The sequence below is a fragment of the Notothenia rossii genome (assembly GCF_949606895.1).
Source record: "Notothenia rossii genome assembly, chromosome: 1".
In the NCBI taxonomy this organism is placed as follows: Eukaryota; Metazoa; Chordata; class Actinopteri; order Perciformes; family Nototheniidae; genus Notothenia; species Notothenia rossii.
In genome coordinates, this window is record NC_136912.1 from 20,860,945 (window position 1) to 20,881,442 (window position 20,498).

General features: G+C 40.0%; 3 protein-coding genes and 2 long non-coding RNA genes across 6 annotated transcripts in view; 4 read left to right on the forward strand and 1 right to left on the reverse strand.

The window, feature by feature from the left end:
* Positions 1 to 15,272, forward strand: part of LOC307018753 (uncharacterized protein) — a gene marked incomplete at its 5' end in the record, with an annotated part of 48,134 nt that extends 32,862 nt beyond the window's left edge. Inside the window, 7 exons of the mRNA XM_079649159.1 lie at positions 13,101 to 13,191; positions 13,282 to 13,398; positions 13,509 to 13,584; positions 13,677 to 13,934; positions 14,177 to 14,607; positions 14,698 to 14,926; positions 15,044 to 15,272. Coding sequence (XP_079505285.1) covers positions 13,101 to 13,191; positions 13,282 to 13,398; positions 13,509 to 13,584; positions 13,677 to 13,934; positions 14,177 to 14,433 — 799 coding nt within the window. The 3' untranslated portion in view covers positions 14,434 to 14,607; positions 14,698 to 14,926; positions 15,044 to 15,272. The remainder of the gene's footprint in view (positions 1 to 13,100; positions 13,192 to 13,281; positions 13,399 to 13,508; positions 13,585 to 13,676; positions 13,935 to 14,176; positions 14,608 to 14,697; positions 14,927 to 15,043) is intronic.
* Positions 2,227 to 4,919, forward strand: LOC307026254 (uncharacterized protein). The gene is made up of 3 exons (XM_079661507.1): positions 2,227 to 3,394; positions 3,720 to 3,938; positions 4,021 to 4,919. Exons 1-3 carry the CDS (start codon positions 2,541 to 2,543, stop codon positions 4,226 to 4,228), a joined length of 1,281 nt encoding a protein of 426 aa, XP_079517633.1. The 5' UTR covers positions 2,227 to 2,540; the 3' UTR covers positions 4,229 to 4,919.
* Positions 4,476 to 9,456, reverse strand: LOC307026138 (uncharacterized protein). 2 transcript variants are annotated; one of them, XM_079661295.1, is made up of 12 exons: positions 8,928 to 9,456; positions 8,576 to 8,694; positions 8,191 to 8,497; positions 8,047 to 8,090; positions 7,773 to 7,831; positions 7,487 to 7,526; positions 7,339 to 7,406; positions 7,160 to 7,249; positions 6,711 to 7,024; positions 5,760 to 6,531; positions 5,257 to 5,471; positions 4,476 to 5,180 (listed from the first exon to the last, which is right to left on the reverse strand). In XM_079661295.1, exons 1-10 carry the CDS (start codon positions 9,100 to 9,102, stop codon positions 6,305 to 6,307), a joined length of 1,443 nt encoding a protein of 480 aa, XP_079517421.1. In that variant the 5' UTR covers positions 9,103 to 9,456; the 3' UTR covers positions 4,476 to 5,180; positions 5,257 to 5,471; positions 5,760 to 6,304. The 2 variants fall into 2 exon arrangements, with proteins under 2 accessions (XP_079517421.1, XP_079517422.1); XM_079661296.1 differs by lacking the exon at positions 5,760 to 6,531.
* On the forward strand, positions 10,933 to 12,469 carry LOC307022443. Its single transcript, XR_013803392.1, has 3 exons — positions 10,933 to 11,365; positions 11,614 to 11,770; positions 12,058 to 12,469. It is a non-coding gene; the product is annotated as an uncharacterized lncRNA (long non-coding RNA).
* Positions 15,273 to 17,263: 1,991 nt separating the features above from the next.
* Positions 17,264 to 20,267, forward strand: LOC307015420. The gene is made up of 2 exons (XR_013801521.1): positions 17,264 to 17,755; positions 18,464 to 20,267. It is a non-coding gene; the product is annotated as an uncharacterized lncRNA (long non-coding RNA).
* The last annotated feature ends 231 nt before the right edge of the window (positions 20,268 to 20,498 follow it).

Here is a 20,498-nt window from a genome sequence, read left to right on the forward strand (position 1 = left end):
GGATCTCCAAAAAGTTAACTTAGACTTTTTCTGAGTCTGGAGGAATGCGAGGGGAGTTGGCAGGGGACTCTACCCGCATTATGAGGCACTATTTTCGGATACTTTTTTTCATTTTCACCCCTTTTCTATGGATCTCCAAAAAGTTAACTCAGACTTTTTTCTGACTCTGGAGGAAAGTGAGGGGAGTGCGTTCTCTCTGCCATCTCCTCCCTGTGTGTCTGTTGCTGCATGTAGCAGCTGCGTGTGTGTAAACTGGGAGTACTTCCATTAGCTTCGTCTTGATCTTTAAATGTTTTGTGAGGCATCGTTTGTCCATTTTGATGGTGGAGAAGACATGGAAATGTGCCGTAATATACTGAGAAATCTGTATAACAGACTTTTCCTCTAAAAGCTTCAAGCGACCTGTGTTCGAAACCAGCCTCGGCAGTGTGAATGAATTATGTTGAATTAAGAAATGGAGGATGGATCTGTAGTGTATTCTTTTTTCAGGGTTCGGGTGTTTTGTTTGATTTTAAACAAAGTCTTGGCTTTTAGAATATGAAACTTTTATTTCCAAACTCACACGATAAATACATTCTTTAAGCTTGTAAAGGGGAGATGACAGGCAATCTGCTCTTCCCTATGGCTTTTCCTAAACATTTTCACACGCTAGGAGTACTTTCATTCGCTTCGTATTGATCTGTAGATGTTATTTAATCCATTGTTTGTCCATTTTGATGGTGGAAAAGACTACTGTCTGCACGAAATCGGAAACCCGTTTTTTGAGAGGACTCCGAAAGAAACGGCTCTCTCACTTCATAGAGGAATGTATCCGCTCCATGTGCCCTCTGGCCCCGGTACATTTGTTGCCCGGAGACCCCCCAGCATGGTTCTTCTCTGTAAGGGGAGTTTGAGCGGACTCTACCCGCATTATGAGGCACTATTTTCGGATACTTTTTTTCATTTTCACCCCTTTTCTATGGATCTCCAAAAAGTTAACTTAGACTTTTTCTGAGTCTGGAGGAATGCGAGGGGAGTTGGCAGGGGACTCTACCCGCATTATGAGGCACTATTTTCGGATACTTTTTTTCATTTTCAACCCTTTTCTATGGATCTCCAAAAAGTTAACTCAGACTTTTTTCTGACTCTGGAGGAAAGTGAGGGGAGTGCGTTCTCTCTGCCATCTCCTCCCTGTGTGTCTGTTGCTGCATGTAGCAGCTGCGTGTGTGTAAACTGGGAGTACTTCCATTAGCTTCGTCTTGATCTTTAAATGTTTTCTGATGCATCGTTTGTCCATTTTGATGGTGGAGAAGACATGGAAATATGCCGTAATATACTGAGAAATCTGTATAACAGACTTTTCCTCTAAAAGCTTCAAGCGACCTGTGTTCGAAACCAGCCTCGGCAGTGTGAATGAATTATGTTGAATTAAGAGATGGAGGATGGATCTGTAGTGTATTCTATTATAATAATACAATTATTTATTTTGCTCATTGAAATTGTTACTTTTACCACGTTGTTAAAGTGAAGCTGAAAGTTACGTCACTGTTGATCAACGGACACTCCTTCTGTTTTCAGAATGAGCACACGTTTTACGCAAACATTTTCACACACTAGGAGTCCGGAAATATTTCCATTCGCTTCGTTTTCATGTGTAGATGTGATTTGATATGTCGTTTGTACATTTTGATGGTGGAACACACAGGTAAATGTCCCGTTCAGAATCTTAATAGACTATCAAGCTATAAGCTTTAGGCGACCGGGTGTCGCAGGGAGATAAGATTTGTGACCTGCTCTATCGAAATCAGTCGCATTGACCCGAAGACACATTTTGAGCTGTATACACTGTTGGAAAGAGGAGATTCCTAGCTTTCTAATGATATCAGGATTGTTTTTGTACTCCAAATATTAAGCGAAATATGTCACATTATATAATGACTGTCACCGAGTCATCTTTTTGAGAAAAAGGCCTTCAAAGTTTTCTCTTCTCTGGAATCCATCGATCTGATTGATTATTAGTGGAGCAAATGATCAAAATACTACGGAGGGAAGATATTTTCGTTTAGATTACTGTTCTGGGGGAAGCTCGCGAGTGTGTGTGCATACGTGTGTGTTTGTGTCTTTTTGCATTTGTGTGTATTGCGTTTGTTTCCCGGGGAAAACCCTAACGAAAAACACCGGCTGTTGTTATTACGGTGGCTGGGAAGTGCAATGGACAATTACAAAGTGTGAAACACTTTAACAAAGTTTGAGACAAATTTACATTTTATAAAACAAAATTACATTAGCAAAAACACTTTTACCAAGGGTAAAACAATTTAACATTAACAAAAACAAATTAACAAAATGCAAAACACTTTAGCATTTCCCGAAACACTTTAACATCTCCCGAAACACATTAACATTTCCCGAAACACATTTACAAACCAGAATCAAACCGGAAGTGACGTAACGTGACGTGACGTGACGTGACGTGACCATAGGACGTGACGTGATTGGCTCAAATTTAAATTTGTTTTGGCGGAAAGACCGAAGGTGCGAGTGTGTTTAATATACAGTCTATGGTGTGTTTACGTTCGGTAAACATGTTTTGTCCGTTTTGTGGAAACAACCTGGAACAAGTGACACGGTTTTGCCTTTCGTGTGGAGGATCTCTGGAGCGTTTAAAGGACACGGACCAGACAGAAGGACCAGATATCTTGCATCATTGCGTGCAATATTTTAATGAAGGTCACTCGTATGCTGTAATCGTGGACATTTTGTCTACCTTTCATGGTGTAAAAATCAGTTTGCGGACTCTTAAAAGCAAACTGAATCAAGCCATGTTTTACGGCAGAAAGGGTTATTCCTCTCAAATTGCTGTAATTAACGCCACCAGGTTGGAACTTCGTGGACCTGGACAATTGTTTGGATACCGAACAATGTGGCAGGTACTAAAACAAAAGTACAGTCTTCGAGTGAAGAGAGATGATGTTATGAATTTGCTCCGGGAGCTTAACCCTCGAGGCTGCGAGAGGAGATCTCGCAGAAGGTTTATAAGGAGAACCTACCACTCAATGGGACCGAACTATATGTGGCATGCTGACGGTTATGACAAACTTAAGCCATTCGGTGTGGCCCTTTCAGGATGCATAGATGGATTTTCACGTAAAGTACTATGGCTTGAATGTGGTCCAACAAACAATAACCCAAGAGTTATCGCTCAATATTTCCTCAAATGTGTGCGAAACCTCGGTGTCATCCCCATGAGGCTGCGGACTGATTGTGGCACGGAGAACGGAATTATGGCTGTAATTCAGTGTACCCTACGTCACCATCACCATGACTACTACTCTGGAGCGTCCAGCCACATGTATGGCACATCCATGACTAATCAGCGCATTGAGTCCTGGTGGTCCATATTAAGAAAGGGAAGGTAAGTGTTTATCATTATTTTCTATTACTTGCCAACCCTGTCAGACAAACAACATTTGCTTAGCTAAAGTGTATCAGTTTTTATTATAATAGATATAATATATAGCCTGTAGTCTATGACCCAGACTATACAAGGCCTTTCTTTAGAACTTCTTTTTGGCAGAAATAAAGTTAGAAACTGTGAACATCTAAGCGTGGGTTTTGGATTGAACAGCAGCCCCTGAGGGGACCTAGGCCCTATAGGTTGTGAAGCAAATAAATTATGAAATAGACACTCAATGATTTGTTGTTGATTTTACTGGTAACCTTTATATCAATTTCTATAGGTCTCAGTTCTGGATGGAGCTATTTGCAGACCTCCGAGATGCTGGATACTTCAACGGGAGTCACGAGCATCAGTGCCTTCTGAGATTCTGCTTCGTTGATGTTATTCAGAAGGACTTGGATGAGTGTGTGAGACTGTGGAACAGTCACAGGATTCACCCTTCCAGAACAGCGTCGTGTCCAGGAGGAGTGCCCAATGAACTGTACTACTTGCCACACAGGTAATGCATTGGTGATGGATTGATACTTCTTTGTGTTTTTATCTTAAATGTAAATAAATACTATGTCTTCTATTTAAAATAGATTTGGCTCCAGGGACTGTGGATTTGAGATTGAACAGGCAGAATTGGATGCTGTTCCTGAGACAAGCCTGTCAATAGCTCCACGTGGGGACCAAAACATGCAGGAGTACTTGGACTTTGCTATGGAGCGCAATGACCTACAGAAGCCAGAGAACTGGGAGACTGCATCAGAACTGTACATGAAGCTGAAAGAATATGCTCAGTTATAAAGTAATCGAAAAGGTATTCAGAAGTACAGTAGCACTGTTTCACCACTCCAAATCAGATTTCAGGGCTCAACAATGCTTGGTTTCATGGTTTGTCAGACTGCATTTACTCTTTCCCCTGTGATGTATCCAAATGATTATGGTACCTTTTCATCCGAAGACTGGTCCTATTTAGAAAGAAGATATTCCCATACATTTTTAAATAAAAACAGCATTTTGAAATGAACATTGTTTCCAGACAATCACCATATTTGTTTCAATGTCATTTATACAGCACCAAATCACAGCATAGTCATAACATAAATATCTTAATCATTATAAAATATAACTGGAATAACAACAAACAACGCTCCAATTAGCAAGCACAAACAAGGTTATGTTGTGTGCGTAATTGTGTGCAGAAAGAACATTTCTGTATAAGTCTTATTTCAACCATGTGGACTCACTGGAAACCTGAGAATGAATGACTGATTTACAACAAAGAAGCTATGGGTGGCAATGTGGAATATGTATAGCAAAGTTCAGAGTATTTATAAAAATTGTATAGGTATAGAACAATACTTTGATTTTGTCCCAAACTGAATGGACAACATGAGCTGTGAGGAAAAAAAAAACACGTTCACATCTAACAACAACTATATGAACAACCTTTATAGAGTGTTTACTCTATGAACAACCTTCATAGAGTCTGTACTCTATGGGTCATCCAGTCACATGACTTAAAAACAGCCAATTCCTGGAGAATTTTGCATTCCAAAGTCCATTTGGGACTTAAAGACATTGTATGCGTCAAGGAGTGGTAGTTTTAATGTGTTGGAACATGTGTTTGCCATTGGGAATGGAGAGTCATCAAGGAACTCTATTCCTGGCGATGGTTCAAATCCAGATGGGGGAAGTGAAGTCAGCCCAGTCGCAAACATCAAAACATCTTCCAAAGACACAGCAGTCTGGCTTTCTGCAAAGAAGACATGTTCAGATACATTTTGGCAATGTGTTTCCTGAAATAGTTATAAAAACAGCGATTTACAAACCTTCACAATCGAGGAGATAGTCTGCCCAGTAGCCCAAAGTTTGACTTTCCCTAAGCCTCCTGTTACTCCCTGGTGGACTGAGGTCAGGCTTGAAGAGTCGCTCAAGTTCCAGAGCAGTAAGTCGCTTTTCAGAGTGGCACAGGACCGGGGCCAGCAGAGTAGGGTGCTGCTGTAGTGCGTTTAAAAACTGAAGGGCTGAAAGACCCTCCTTGAATCTGAAGAGTGAACAAAAAAAAAGTTTCATCACAAAGTCACATTTAAATAACCTAATACCTAAAACAAGGGGGGGTGGCATGAGCACTTAAAGATTGGCACAAGACAGGCAGGGAAAGGAGAGACGGACGTCCCATATCAGTTATACTACACAGGCACACATTTTGACACTGACTAATTGCTAACAGATAAACATAGAATAAACCAAAGAGGGGGACCATGAGGCATTTTAAACAAAATATTCTTACATACATTTAAAAAAAATCACATGAATACAAATATGATATTACCTCTCAATTACAGAGGAGTTTCGGCCAATAATGTACCACTGGAGGTAGTCTGACACAATATCTTTCTTTCCTTCAACAGAAGCCACATGTCTCAGACAACCTGCTGTCTGTAACATTGTGTTGTGTCTCATGGTCATTTCTTGCAAGGCATCCACTGAGGCAGCATTCTCAATTGGAAGATTATAAAATGGATATAAACAATCCAGTCAATAACTGCATGTACTGTATATTCTTGCCATTTTTGTTCCATTGCAAGATTTATATATTACTATTACTACTATCCTTGTGCAATATATACCTGGCTGCTAAATCCTCTATTACAGGATGTGTTTTTTGTAAATTGTGTTTGTGTATCTTTACTAGTTTTTTATCATTCTTCTTAGGTAACATTAAGTTGTCTTTGGCTCTATTCTGCTCCAACAATGTAAATGTCCCCTCTGTGGGACTAATAAGGGTAGTCTGATTCTGATCACAAAACAAAAAATGAAGCCAATTCGGTGTATGTGATAAAGGTAAAGTAAAGATGTCTCAAAACACTGAAGGAACTACATAATAATCCACCCTACCACACTGTTGCTGTATGCAATTCTCACCTCTTGTAAAGCTTTCCCTACTTCTTCATCAGTTATTAAATCAACTGTTGCTTTGAATGAAGGCTGGCCTGCAAGATAATGTACGAGATCTTCTGACAGGAAATGTGGCCCTGGACCTCCATGCACAACTGACACTGCAATCATCTTTCCTGCCAAGTAGTATTCATCCTCCCTAACAGCTGTGAATAAATGTATTCATATTGCAAAATGTAAACATTATTTACTATATACTTTAATGTACTGTAATGAAACTCAACGTTTTGGAAAAATTGTTCAAGCAACAAATCATATGTCATATGATATATATGGTTAATGATCATTAACAATTGTATTAGTACACTTCTAACCGCATGCATACCATTTGCATTGTAGACCAAGAAGCGGCGTCCGTCTGGCCCATCAAAAATGGGCCGGTCTTTCAGATTCTTCATCAGTAGAGATAACAACTCTCTCCTGGGACCACCTGAGTCAATTCCTTCTTCGAAAACACCAGCATCATCAGTGAATTTTACCCGCATGTCACAGTTTTCTGAATACGATGTATGCTTGAAACCTCTGACTGCTCCATCCCAAACATTAGCCCTTGAAATGTTGAACCGGCTGACTCTTCCATGATCAATAGGCTGTGAGAGGTTAGCAATAATGGCAGGTAATGTAATGTTCATCTCCTCCCTGTAAAGGAAAAAAAGTGACCTTATTAGTGGATATTCCAGAGAGTGCACAAACAGTTTTAAAAAAAAAATGTTGTACCAGAAATATTGTACAGAGAAAAAAAATGTAATGCCACTGTAATAGCTGTCCGTTTACATTTCAGTGTCCAATAAACTCGTCATGTTGACTGCAACCAGCTCTTCGTCCTCTTCTTCAACACATGGTGCATACAGGTCTGTGTATGTACTGTTAGGAAGTGATCATTTCCATGTTAAAACATCTTACAAACAAAAATGTCTTTCTCGTGTAAGTGAGTTACTAACATTTGTACTTACCTGTAGCAAGTAGTCTTGTCTGTATTTGTTTTGGGTGGACCCATATCCTCAGTATCATATATTACTATCTGAAATACAAATACAAATGTCTGTAACAAAACAACACTGAACATTAGAAACATCAGGCTTCCACAATCTGCCTCAATACCTGTCCAGGCTGAGTTGTGGATGAATGTCCAAGTGCCTTCCTGAAACATGATAAAATTGATAAAATTATTAACTTGATACAGGGTATAGTTGAGTTTTAAGTAACATTTAGAGGTAGGAGGAACCATAACATTTATAAATAACAGATTATTTTTGTTTGAAATTAGATTAAACATGACATGTTTGGTATTTTTGTATCCATGTTCACCAGAGAAAATGCTGTGGCCTATTCTTATCATCCACTTAAAGATAAATTACTTATTTTGTAAAAATAAGTACAAACTTACCCTTCATTTTCCGGTTTGTGTTTTGGAGTACTTTTGTTTCGTGGTTCAAATTCAAATACCTGAGAGTAAAAGTGTACAATTATCAACAGCTTCCATTATTGTTCCCTTACCACATATGTCTATCAACAGTGAAACGTTGTGAGTGTTTCTGATAGTAATTGTAACTGCCAAGTTGGTTCTTCTAAAATATTTACCAGAATATAGATTTCCTGCTTAAAATCAAATGTATATGAAAAATAAATAAATGAACATTAAAATAAAATCATTTACGCACCACAGTGATGACAATATCCGAATCAGAGTCTGAGGTATCATCCCCTGTAGTAAAAGCAAAACGTTCAACACATTATTATGTATGCTGCAGTAAAGGATGTTAACATGTAAACAATTAAAATATTGAATAATAACATCCACAAACCTCCTCTAAAATGTTTCTCAAGGCAAATGAAAAGGGTGATCCTGGCATATGCCTTTCCTAAGTCCTTTTTATATTCTGCCAATGTGAATGGCTTTTCTGAACCAGGCACATTGACAACCTCTGAGCAGTCTGGATACAAAAGGACGTACGGTCCTTCATCCATGTCCTTGTTAAAGGCTTTCATTTTCTGGACAGCTCGTTCCAGTATAGCAGGTGCTGCTACCTCCGGGTCTGTAAACAACGGGAGTGTTTTCCCTCTCCGAGGCTTTAAATCAACTCCTTGTGGCGACATCATTCCTATGTTTATCTAGTAAAATAGCAGAGATATAAGTAATGACACACACAGAGACACTGAGATTTCTATGAAACGGTTAATGCAGCTTACCTGGACTCGTCTCTTTTCTTGTTTAAGTCTTCCTTTCCCACAGTTAAAAGACTGTTTCTCTTTTGACTTTGAGTTTCTGTACTCCATGAAAAGTTTATAGGATCGGCCTGGTTGTTCTGCTATGAATAGTTCCAATAAAAATATAAAAATGAGCAGCTCCAACAATCAGCAAAAGCAAGTGTGCATTAAGGTTTACGGAAAACCTAAAAATAAAAACTAGCATATTAGCTCAATGCGTTGCTATTCCGTTAAGACATGGATTGGTATTTGATTGATATGAAACTGTGATTGAACTTTTATTTACTGCATGTCTTACATTAGCATCACAAAGCTAGCGCAATACTACACTTACTTTGTTTCGCATTTTCCGGCTGTTTCGATGTCCCCTGTGCGCTTGGTACACCCGTCTGGTCCGTGTCCTTTAAACACTGCAGAGATCCTCCACACGAAAGGCAAAACCGTGTCACTTGTTCCAGGTTGTTTCCACAAAACGGACAAAACATGTTTACCGAACGTAAACACACCATAGACTGTATATGAAACACACTCGCACCTTCGGTCTTTCCGCCAAAACAAATTTAAATTTGAGCCAATCACGTCACGTCCTATGGTCACGTCACGTCACGTCACGTCACTTCCGGTTTGATTCTGGTTTGTAAATGTGTTTCGGGAAATGTTAATGTGTTTCGGGAGATGTTAAAGTGTTTCGGGAAATGCTAAAGTGTTTTGCATTTTGTTAATTTGTTTTTGTTAATGTTAAATTGTTTTATCCTTGGTAAAAGTGTTTTTGCTAATGTAATTTTGTTTTATAAAATGTAAATTTGTCTCAAGCTTTGTTAAAGTGTTTCACACTTTGTAATTGTCCATTGCACTTCCCAGCCACCGTATGTTATGGCTGCTGTGACGTTAAGTTACTCCGTTCTCCGCTTGTAATTATGGCGTTACAAGCTTCAAAGTTGTATTTATCATCTGAATTTGCCGAAACAAGTTAAATATTCTGAAAGCAAAGACTTTGTTTATTTGAAATCAGATGAAAACAAACTGTAACGGACCCTGCCGTGTTATTTATGATTACTCTATGCTTACATTCATAATGTCAGCCGGAGGGAGGGGGGGGCAGCGCTGCGGAAGAGCCATAGACTCTATATATTAATGGACGTAGTGTCCGTGACGTCACCCATAGGATTCTGCAGAGTTGCCGAGAAGCCCTTAGTAGGCGGAGTTGGCCACTAACGGTTTGACAGCGACGTCAGAGTCTAATCCCGCCTGCTCCAAATAAGGGCAAAGAGGCGGAGCCGAGGCGGGACCTGCTGCCTCCGAACTGGAAGTAAACAGAGCTAGCTCAGGCTAAGAAGCTAAGCTAACATGAAATACATGCATACCAAGTTACTGCTAACAGTGTAGTTCCTCTATATAAACGTTACATTCATAATCAAATGAAACAACCTGCAAGAGAATTAGCTATATTTTGTTATTCTTAATGCTTGTCATTCACACGTTAAGAAAAGACGGACTTCACCGCCCGGACCTAACGGAGCCGCAGTGGTCTAGCTCCGGGACGCCGGCTGGAGCTAGCCCCCTGCGGCTCCGTTAGCTCCGGCGGCCACCACTGGGATAATTGGGTCCCCTATTAACATTTGCTCCCGTTTAGCATTATGGGCGTCATAGCCATAGACTATAAAAGTCTTACCCAAGGCTGAATCATAAACTAAAATGTATATGTATGTATAAAGGGTTACGTCCTTAGCTGGCTAATAAGTAACAAGCTAAGCTACCAAGCACACAAACACCTGTGAACGGGACATGTATAATATTATCATTTTAGACTTTTTGGAAGTTCTGTTGGTACATTCAAGCGCACAGCACAACATTTTAATTGTCTGGTATTTGTAACAATATTCCCTAAAAGGCACAATCACCACGAACACGGCTAAAGCTAAAGGGTCAAGTATAGTACTATGACTAACTAACGTTGTAGCCTCTATGGTTGTAGCCTAGCAGAGTGGACAAGTTGCTGTTAGCTGACAGTGAGGCATGTACATGTCCATCAAAGTGACCACGCCCTAATTTATGCAAAAGCTTTAAAGAGCATCTTGCAGGTTTTTATTTTTTCTACATTTATGCTTAAACTTGCTTGAAAATTACAATTAAAAAAGTGAATGCAGGATTTGATATGTTTTACGAGATATAAGGGCAGGAATTCAGAGGGAAAGGAGCAATTTTGAGCTCTGCTCTTAAAAACGGCTTTTTTTTAAGGTCATACGTCAAACGCGTCATATTAAATCACACAGGGGACACATCTCCGCTCTCTGACCGCGGGTATAGTAGAGTTGCGTTGAGTAGAGCGGTTGTGTTTTAAGGAGCTGGTATTTTTCGGTAGTTTTACATTGTATTTCACCATTTGTAATCATGGTGCAGTATTGTGTTTGAGCAGGTTGCACAAATACCAGCCTGTCAGGACATCGAGTCCACTATTTCCCTAACAGGAAAAGAAAGCTAGCTAGTTTTCGGTCCTGGGTTCGTTTTGTGCAGACAAAGAGACGGGATTTCAATGCTGTGTCTGTGACGAAAAACGCGGTCGTTTGTGGCGCTCATTTCCGACCGGAGGATTATGAGTCAAGTGATGTGATGGAGTGCAGTATGGGATATCGAAGCCAGGACCGTGTGAGGCTGATAGCTAGTGCGGTTCCGTCAATACACACAGCTCCGGCAGCAGCAGCAGCAGGCTGGAGTGAGAGCGCGGGAGCGTCGGTCAGAGATTCAGCAAAACGAAAACGTGAACTGTGCACCGTAAGTATTGTTTTTCTAACGTTTGCTAACTTCCAAATTAGTCAGTATAATGATTTCAATAATGACAAGCAACGTGTGTTTAGTATTTATTGTTGTAAGTTAATGTTGCTAGCTTGTTAAACCCACTTGCTAAGTCATAATGGATCATGTTAGCTAGAATTGGCGTGGGGACTTTATTTGCATATCTAATGGCGCAGTCGCTATTTATTTTCATGTGTAATCATGTGTTTCATGTGTGTGTTTTCAAGACTTTGGGAGACAACAGTACTGCAGATTCACCTACAGCCAGTGATGCTGGGCTTATAGACCCAGAGCAAGAGGTCGTCTCTCCACTGGTTCCTCAGCCAACATCTGGGCTTCACTGCGGCTCACAGTGTAACCTCAGACCTTTCCATCGTTCATCAGGTAAATGTAACACAGAAGTAGCGCGCCCATTTTACATCAAAACGCGGTAAAGACTCTGCATAGTTTTTGTACATGTTAAAAACATATTAGAAAAACATCTCAGTATGATGCAGACTGTTACAACTCCAAGACTGGCTATGACCTCAATAATTAACATATAAATGAATTAAAACATCTCAGCCCGAATGTCAACAAAATCTGAACATAAGCTTTGTAAAGGTAGATTGTAAGGCAGGGCTGTTGTTTATGGCAGGCACAATTATATAATATATATATTTGTATCCTAGCTGTCCAGGTACAGCCCAGGATGGTCAGTGTGGGGTGTCAGACAGTGATGATGAGTCATCTTCTGTAACCATGCACCACCCTGGGGATATGCCATGGAGCCCAGAGGAGGAAATGATGAGCGAGTCGTCTGACGAGGAACCATCAAAAGAGCCACTGCAGCGAACTAATGTTGATCTCAATTAAGGCTTCTTTTAATTTGAGATGATGTGTACTGTATTACCAAATTGTGTCGGTCAGAAATAACAAGTGTTTTTTTTTTTTTTTCAGTGCTGCTGACAAGTTCATTGTGTGCCAAACCCAGCTGATGTCCTTGTTCACCATTTGCCCTTCCTGTTGTGGGGAAACCCAGGGTAATGTGGAGCAGCAAGAGGGAACGTATATAAAGATAAAACAAGTAAGAGGATATGTGTGAATTCCACTGATGTAAAAATAAAGGTTGAATCATAACCTGTATGTAAATGTTTGTTTTATTTTATTTTTATGTTTTATCAATTCACTGGGTCTATACTTCATTAGTTTTATGGTATAATTGATTTTTGACCGACTAAGAGTTGTACTGGCAATGTTCTGCTTTTCACATCTCTTAGGTATGTGCAGCATGTGGGTATGAGCGTTTTTGGCAGAATCAGCCAATGCTGTACAGAAACATGCCAGCCTGCAACCTGTTACTGAGTGGGGCCATCCACTTTTCAGGTTGCATGGCTACCCAAACAATACGGATGTTGAAACTGTTAGGGCTTCAGTGCATCAGTGTCGGCACCTTCTTCCGCCATCAACGCCTGTACACAATCCCTATTATCGTGCAGGCCTGGCAAACTGAGCAGGCTGGGATCATCCGAGAACTGAAGGAGATGGGGGGTGGGCTAATCCTCTCTGGTGACTGCAGATAGAACACTTCAGCTTGTATTATTGATATCAAAAGGAGGTCAAAACAATATTTAAATTACATTCATTTAGCTTTATCCAAAGCAACTTACAATAACTGCATTGCATTGTTTTTTGGGCTTTAACGTCTGAATTAAACTGTTTTTGACACTCATAGGTCAGACTCTCCTGGCCATTGTGCCAAATGTGGCACCTACTCCTTGATCGAGGACAGAATAAACAAGGTTTTGGATCTTCAACTTGTCCAGGTAAGTTAACGTTATCAGTCACACAAATCAGATGTGCTTTCGTCTGATGTGATACGGTTAGTGATATGACTGCATAATGTTGTTTTACAGAGCTCAGAGGTCCCAAGCAGCACCTGGTGTGAACTCGAGGGTCTGAAACGCAGCATTGACTTCCTTAAGAAGCAACACATGCAAGTTTCAGCCCTTATTACGGACCGAAATCGCCAGGTAAAGACACACAAGAACGAACAGACATATGTACACACAAAGATTCTTGGCAAAAAATGCATTTTCTTACTAGTTAGTAAGTAATTGAGGTGTTGTGTTTCACTCTTTAGGTTGCCAAGTGGCTGCGGGAGGAGTTGTGTCCAGGAGGAACGACTCATTTCTTTGATATCTGGCATATTGGTAAAAGTATGTATCTTGATGTTGGTAGGTTTGATTAGGCTGAAATTTGTTTATAATTACATTTTCTTTTTTAACATTTTGTTTCTGTTGTGTAACAGGTCTAGGGAAAGCTTTGGATGCTGCTGCAAAGGAGAGGGAGTGTGAGGACCTGAAGCTGTGGAGGCCAGCCATCATCAATCAACTGTACTGGACTGCAGCTTCCACTCCTGATGGAGATCCAGATGTGATGGAAGCCAAGTGGCAAAGTATGGTGAATCATGTTCAGGACATCCATGAACACGGCACTCCTGCATTTCCCTGCTGTGCACATCCACCTCTGGAGGGAGAAGCAAGGGACAAGGAGTGGCTGGAACCAGGTAACGTACTCTGTACACTGTGTTGCTGAAACATCTTAGTCGTCCAAGTGCTTGTTGGTGCTTAGTTTATTTTGGTTCCAGAGAACTCCATCAATATATAACCCAAAGTGTGCTAACACATTAACAAGGTGTTATATAAATAACACCTGATAGTATCACACAATCGTGCTTTATCAGTGTAGGTAATAAATGCATATGTAGACAATTCTAGTAACATCAGAACAAAATATGTGTTTGTACAGGAACAACTGCAGCCATTAAACTGGAGAGGGTGACTTTGAGAACAGCATTGGTGAAGGATGTCCCAAAGTTGTCTCCACAGCATCAGACCTATTCCCTGGAGGCATTTCACTCCCTCATCCTCCACTTTGCACCAAAGCACACTGGGTTCTCCTTCCTTGGGATGTACAATGAACAATGTACAACGAACAATACGAAGTTTAACCGACTAATGCTATCAGTTAAACAGTTTATTCACATATGTACAAACAACTTATGAACTGCATAATCTGCTTTTTCTACAGGCTTCTCATGGCAGCCCTGCACTTTAACCACAATAGCAGCAGAGAGGTTGCTCGAACCAGTGATGGTGAGGTGCGTTATGCAGTTCGCTACCCAAGGTTCTTCAAAGGTGGCTGGGTAGTTCGCCCTATCAAGGAGAAGCCATCATACGGTTAGCTGTTTTACTCGGTCCCTAAATATTATTTATTGTGTGATGCATCTATAATATCACTGAATGTGATCACTTGTTTCCTTCCTTCAGCATACGCTGCAGCCTTGATGGAGTCTCTGAGAGAGGGCTACTCCAGGTCACCAGAGACTCTACGAGAGAGCAGTGCAGTCTTGTCCTCCACTGCCCCTGACCCCCTTTCCACTTCCTGCCAGGAGATCGCCAAGGATGAGGCAGTTGACCTTTATCTGGCACGGCATTCCCGGTTTAACACAGGAAATTAGTGTGAAACCAGCAGATTCTGTGGTTCACAGTTTTCAGGGTAAGATTATTCTAAATTGACATTTGTTTATTTGTTAGATAAAATCTGGTAAGAGATTTTGATGGTGCAAAATCAATATTAATATATGATAACAATATTTTCTTTCTCTCTTCATAGGATATGTTGGGACAGGTCCCAAAGCTTGCCGCTGTATTTACTCCCTCCATCTGACAGGAGGGAGCCTCGTTGAGCTGCAATAATAATATTAAATAAATAATTCCATATTCATAAATGAAATGATATGCAAATAAAATGTTCTTGGCTGTGGACTTGTACTCTACATAATTATGTTGAGGTCATGGTAATCTAATTCAATAAACAATAACTGCAATGAGCAGATAGCATTTTCTGAATCGTAAAATGATTGGATATGGTGTAATTTGTTAAATGATTCTGTGTTGAAAAATGTATATCTTTAAAAACAGCATTGGTGTATTAGGGCGGGCCATACTATTTTTTTTTGTGTAAATTGATCGAGAGGAGTGTTCAAATAACGTATTTTGGTGGTTATTAATGAAAAGACACTATCTATCAATCAATGAATGTTTATTTGTGTAAATTGAAAAAATACCACATTTACAGCATAGGTAGACAAAATGTTTGGAAATGCATGTGTATGCGAACACATAGTGCGAACACACTATGATTGTGATTAATTGTATTGATCGTCACCAAAATGAGGCCACTCAAAACCTTTGTAAATTCCTCCTCCTTCTTCTGGGAACTGTATTCTGATGGCAGACACAACACATGAGGGTAAGGGCTTCCTAATGTGCCTGCCTAGAACTCCATAGGCCCAGCGGATGACCTGCCTGTAAGCTGTGTAGCGGTAGCCTTGTTAACATCATCAACAAGTGTTATATAGTATATAATCTACAGGTTCTGGGTTTTGAAACCTGCTAAACACTCGGGGTCAATAGCAACTGTATTATCTTTAATAGTATTTATCTTTTTAATTGTAATCTAAACATACTCATGTCTGCTGGCCTGAAGCGGGCCATGCTCCTGCCTGAAGTCCATGTAGGCTATCTGTAGCACAAAGGGATTCAGACAGCATGCTTCAAAGCCTGGGTGCAGTGTCAGGCATGTTATGTCTGGTCTGGGGGTGAGGTTCTCCACCAGGGCCCAGAAGGGATCCACCTCCCTGCAGCACATGCTCTCCACAGCTGAGGTCATGGGCTGGCATTCCCCACACAAGCACCTACAAAACAAAACGTTTATCAGGAAACCGTATTACATCTCTCTCCCCCCCTTCGCTGCTCTCTCCCTCCCCTCCGGTAGGCTACACAGCACCGTAGTGTGGAGTTGCATTAGGTAACGCGAGATACGGCTGATACTTGCGCATTAGTTTCTGTTATGGATCAGTATCAACAGTCCTGCCAGTAACGTTACTATATTATCAATGCTACTTTAGTTATAGCCTGATATATGATAGCTAACTTTACAATGTTGTGATGTGACGTTAGCTAACATTCTGTAGCTAACGCCGGTCACTCACCAAGATAGCTGCCCAGTTCTCCACTGGTTCTCCTCACACCACAGCTCAATTTCTCTCCGATGGCCGTTATTTCTTCTAATCCTTGGCTGCTCCTGGTCTCTTGGACGCCTAGCAGGCTCATAATTATAAGGTTGTGGTCCGTCATATGCATTCGAATATTCATGTTCAACTAGGGTCATATTCGAAGTGTCCTCCCACGGTGTGGAAGGTCGTGAGTTCGAGTCCCGCATGGGACAACCAACAGAGTGTCGAAGTGGTTAAACACTTTCCAAAATGTCTCCTCTCTATTTATAAGTGATTTCATCACATACAACATCCTCACGTGAAAAAGGATCTTTAATTTAGGTTAGTTATTACAGGTTCATTTATTATGGACTTATTAAATATAAAACAATTGTGTTGAATTAAGAGAGGGATAATGGGTTACATTATAATATATGTCAGCAGGGCTCTCAAGTTTTGAGATTTTGCCAGCGGTGTTTGGTGTTTGGGGGGGGGGGGTGCTAGTGGAGTATGAAGCCCTCTGTATCGCGAATGTGAACGGGGGGGGGGGGCACGCGTCTCAAACAAGCCTATGCGTAAGAAATACAAGGTGTGGCGTGTGAGCGTGTGAATGGAGTGAAATGCATGTGTCTCACGCCAAGACTTGAGAGCTCTGTGTCAGGGTGAACAGTGAATGTTTGAAATACTAATATTATGCTAACCGCTAGTTGCTAAACTAACGGGAGCTATTTCAATGTATATTTCCATTGAAAATGCTAATCGCTAGCTGCAAAGCTAGCATCACCGCTATTGACTTTGCACACGTTTTTCCCAAGTGGCAAACTCTGTGGAAGAGCCGGTACGCCAATACGGAAGTGGCACACACTGCAGTTCATATATTGGCCGACAGGGACGGACTACAGAAAGGAGCAATTTCCATAGACCCCCATGTTAAAATGTCCAACCTTACAGCAGAAAAAAACATGTTTATACCCATGGATGCAATAAATATTATTATGAATATATTTAGATTCCACCTTCATGATTATGGATCTGTGAGTGAATTGTTTTCTAACACGACCCTTTTATTTATATTAGGTCTTAACGTTTTTGCATAAATTAGGGCGTGGTCACATTGAGTGACGGCTCTGTGAAGTGACTGCTGCTGTTAGCTTCCTTACTCTCTGCTAGCTGCTCCGTGAAGCTACAGGCAGGCACTCTGCCTGTTCAAGTCATCCAGGGAACACAACTTGCCCCCGGCCGTGTTTGTTTGTTCTTCATGCTTATATATCGGACTATTGTGACTCGCTCTGCGGTTGAAACAGACGGTGCATGAATGCGGTTTTGCGGTAAGTGAAATTTGAGTACTTATTTATGTGTTAATGATTTTAATCAGCTACGTAATTAATGTTACGGCTTGGGTTAGCGTGTAAGCGAGTGGTAGCTAAATCGGTGCTAACGATACTAATAGTAGCCTCCAAGTTAAAATCATAGACTATATTTATAAAGGTTAAAACGAAATAGACAAGTGTTAAGTGGGATAATACTGTACAACAAACGGCTTCTGTTTGAGGTTGATAAAATAAGGTCATCCTTGTAACTTAGAGAGATGATTATTATTTAGGTAGGAACTGTATGCATCGCTAAGGTTAATTTAAATTGGCTATGCTCAAGTATGTAGACAAGCTAATGTCGAAGTAGTGTATGTGAAATCAACCTCACAACAAGATGTGTGTATATTACAATTATTAATGTCATATTTAAAGATGATTACTTAGATATTACAATATGGTTGGTTGAGCTGGAGTTCATTATTGAGCTTAAACGTTAACATCACAGTCATCTGAAGAGCCAACCCAAACCTTGTTGTTTTTATGAATTGCATTACCAAATTGGTATCAAATAAACAGCAAGCATTGGTAACACAACTTCCAAAGTTACAGTAAAATAAAAAGGACCCTGACTCGGACAATACACAATCCAACATGTTCAACAGAAGAGAATCAGTTATATTGTTTGTACACATGGTACTTTACACATATATCTGTTTGTTTAAGGTGTCCAGGTGATGCAGACAGGCTGGACCAGAGAGTGAGAGACAGAACTGGACTCCTCACAGCAGTGAACTTCAGCACAGGTACAAATACTATTTTTTTCATACTGTACAAAGAATCAAGAAAGTATTGACTTTAATACACTGATATACATTCCATTAAACAATACTAGATCACCTACACACCAGTGAAGTTGAGGGTTTTTTCTGTGCAAAAACTTACATTTAGATGTTAACAAGCAATATGATTTTGTCAGCTTTCTAATTTAATGTATTAAAGGCAAAGATATTTAACACATAGTGAGAACTGCTACTATTTATCTCTCAATATTGTCTGTAAAAAACGTGGTAAAAGTTATTCTTTCAGTGAGACAACAGAGCAAGCTTCTACAGTTGCACTACGTTTTGATAACAGTTAAATATTATTTTGATAATAACATACATTTCAATGTTGATGAACTTCATACTTTTCATTCATAATCTGATTGTCTTTGTAGCTCACTGCTGAAATAAAAAAAACATTACAATTACAAAATAATTATATCTACAGCCCCTAAACACACAAACGCACCGCTTTCATAAATAACACACTTGTTCTGCAATAATATGTTTTATGTTTCCTGTAATTTTTGTTATGAAAGCACATGCTGTCACGATTCTCATGTTATGTCACGTTTATAGTTTTGTAGGTTTGGGTGTTTTTGCTGTTTTCCATGTCATGTTTTCCTTTGGGTTATTGTCTGGTCCTTTTCCCTGTGTTTTCCTCTTGTCATTAGTTTCCCTGGTGTGTCTAATTGTCTGATTATGTTCACCTGGGCCCCTGTGTTTTCTCCTCCCTCCTCACCTGTGTCTTGTTGTGTGATTGGTCTTGTGTGTATTTAAGTTCTGGGTTGTCTGTCTGTCTTGGTCGGTTCGTCTTGTTCCCTGACTAGTTCTGCGGTGAGTGTTCTGTTTGTCATTGTACATATATATCATAGCCTTGAAATAAAGGAAGTTTCAGTTTATATCTGCATTTGGGTCCTGCTTGTTTCACAAACCGTGACACATGCCTGAAAGACACGACATTTTCTCCTTCTCTGAGGGTCAAGAAGAACATCCAAGAGGAACATTAAAAGCTGATGCTATGAGATTTTAAGACCAGTACACTACTTTTATTGTAAAAACAGTCAGCTGATCGAATGCACCTATTTCCACATCTGCACTCCATCAGCTGATTATTTCTATTTGCCTCGCTTTATGAGCTTCACATCACTTGTGCCTTGTACCGCAGAGTTTGCAACGTCACAGATAAATGGGGCCAATCTTCAGTAAGAATAATGGACAAAAGGAGTGCAAATACAAATACAATTTATTGAAATGTGAACCAAAACTTAATCAAACATTTTAAAGTAAAAACCAGATATGGACAGAAGGTGTAAAACTATTAAAGTAAACACATTTAGTCAAATAAAGTGACAGACTAGGCCTGTGCAGTTGGTATCAGCTTTGCCCAGTATGGGCTCCTCCATCAGACCTGGACCTCCTCACAGAGGAAAGACCCTCAGTCCTCTCCAAGACAACAGACAGGACGTCCATCACACGGAGGTTTCTCCCTGAAGTCTCTGCAGCTTTCTGGACACCACGCTGTCTCAATCCGTCCACACTGAATATGAGAGGGGGAAAATGAAAATAACAAATGCTTTAGACAATAAGAAACATAAAGTTGAATGTTGAGTTGCTCAATTTTTTTAGATTGTCAATACTATTACTGTATAACTAATGTATCAGGTTAAGAGTCACATTCAAATAAAGATTGGTCTTTAAATACATGTTGTCTTTTGAATTGTTTGTCTAAAGTCAAGGATCTAGAACTGGTAATTAGTTTTAATGATACAGTCTGGTTATTATGCTGTTTGGAAGAGGCCTCACAGGTAAGAGCACTAACTAGCTACCATCACATGTACCTTAGCTTGACTTAAATGTATTAAACGTATAATTAAGTGATATCAAAATATAAATAACTAATGTCATGCAAACATATTCATATTTGCTTGATTCCA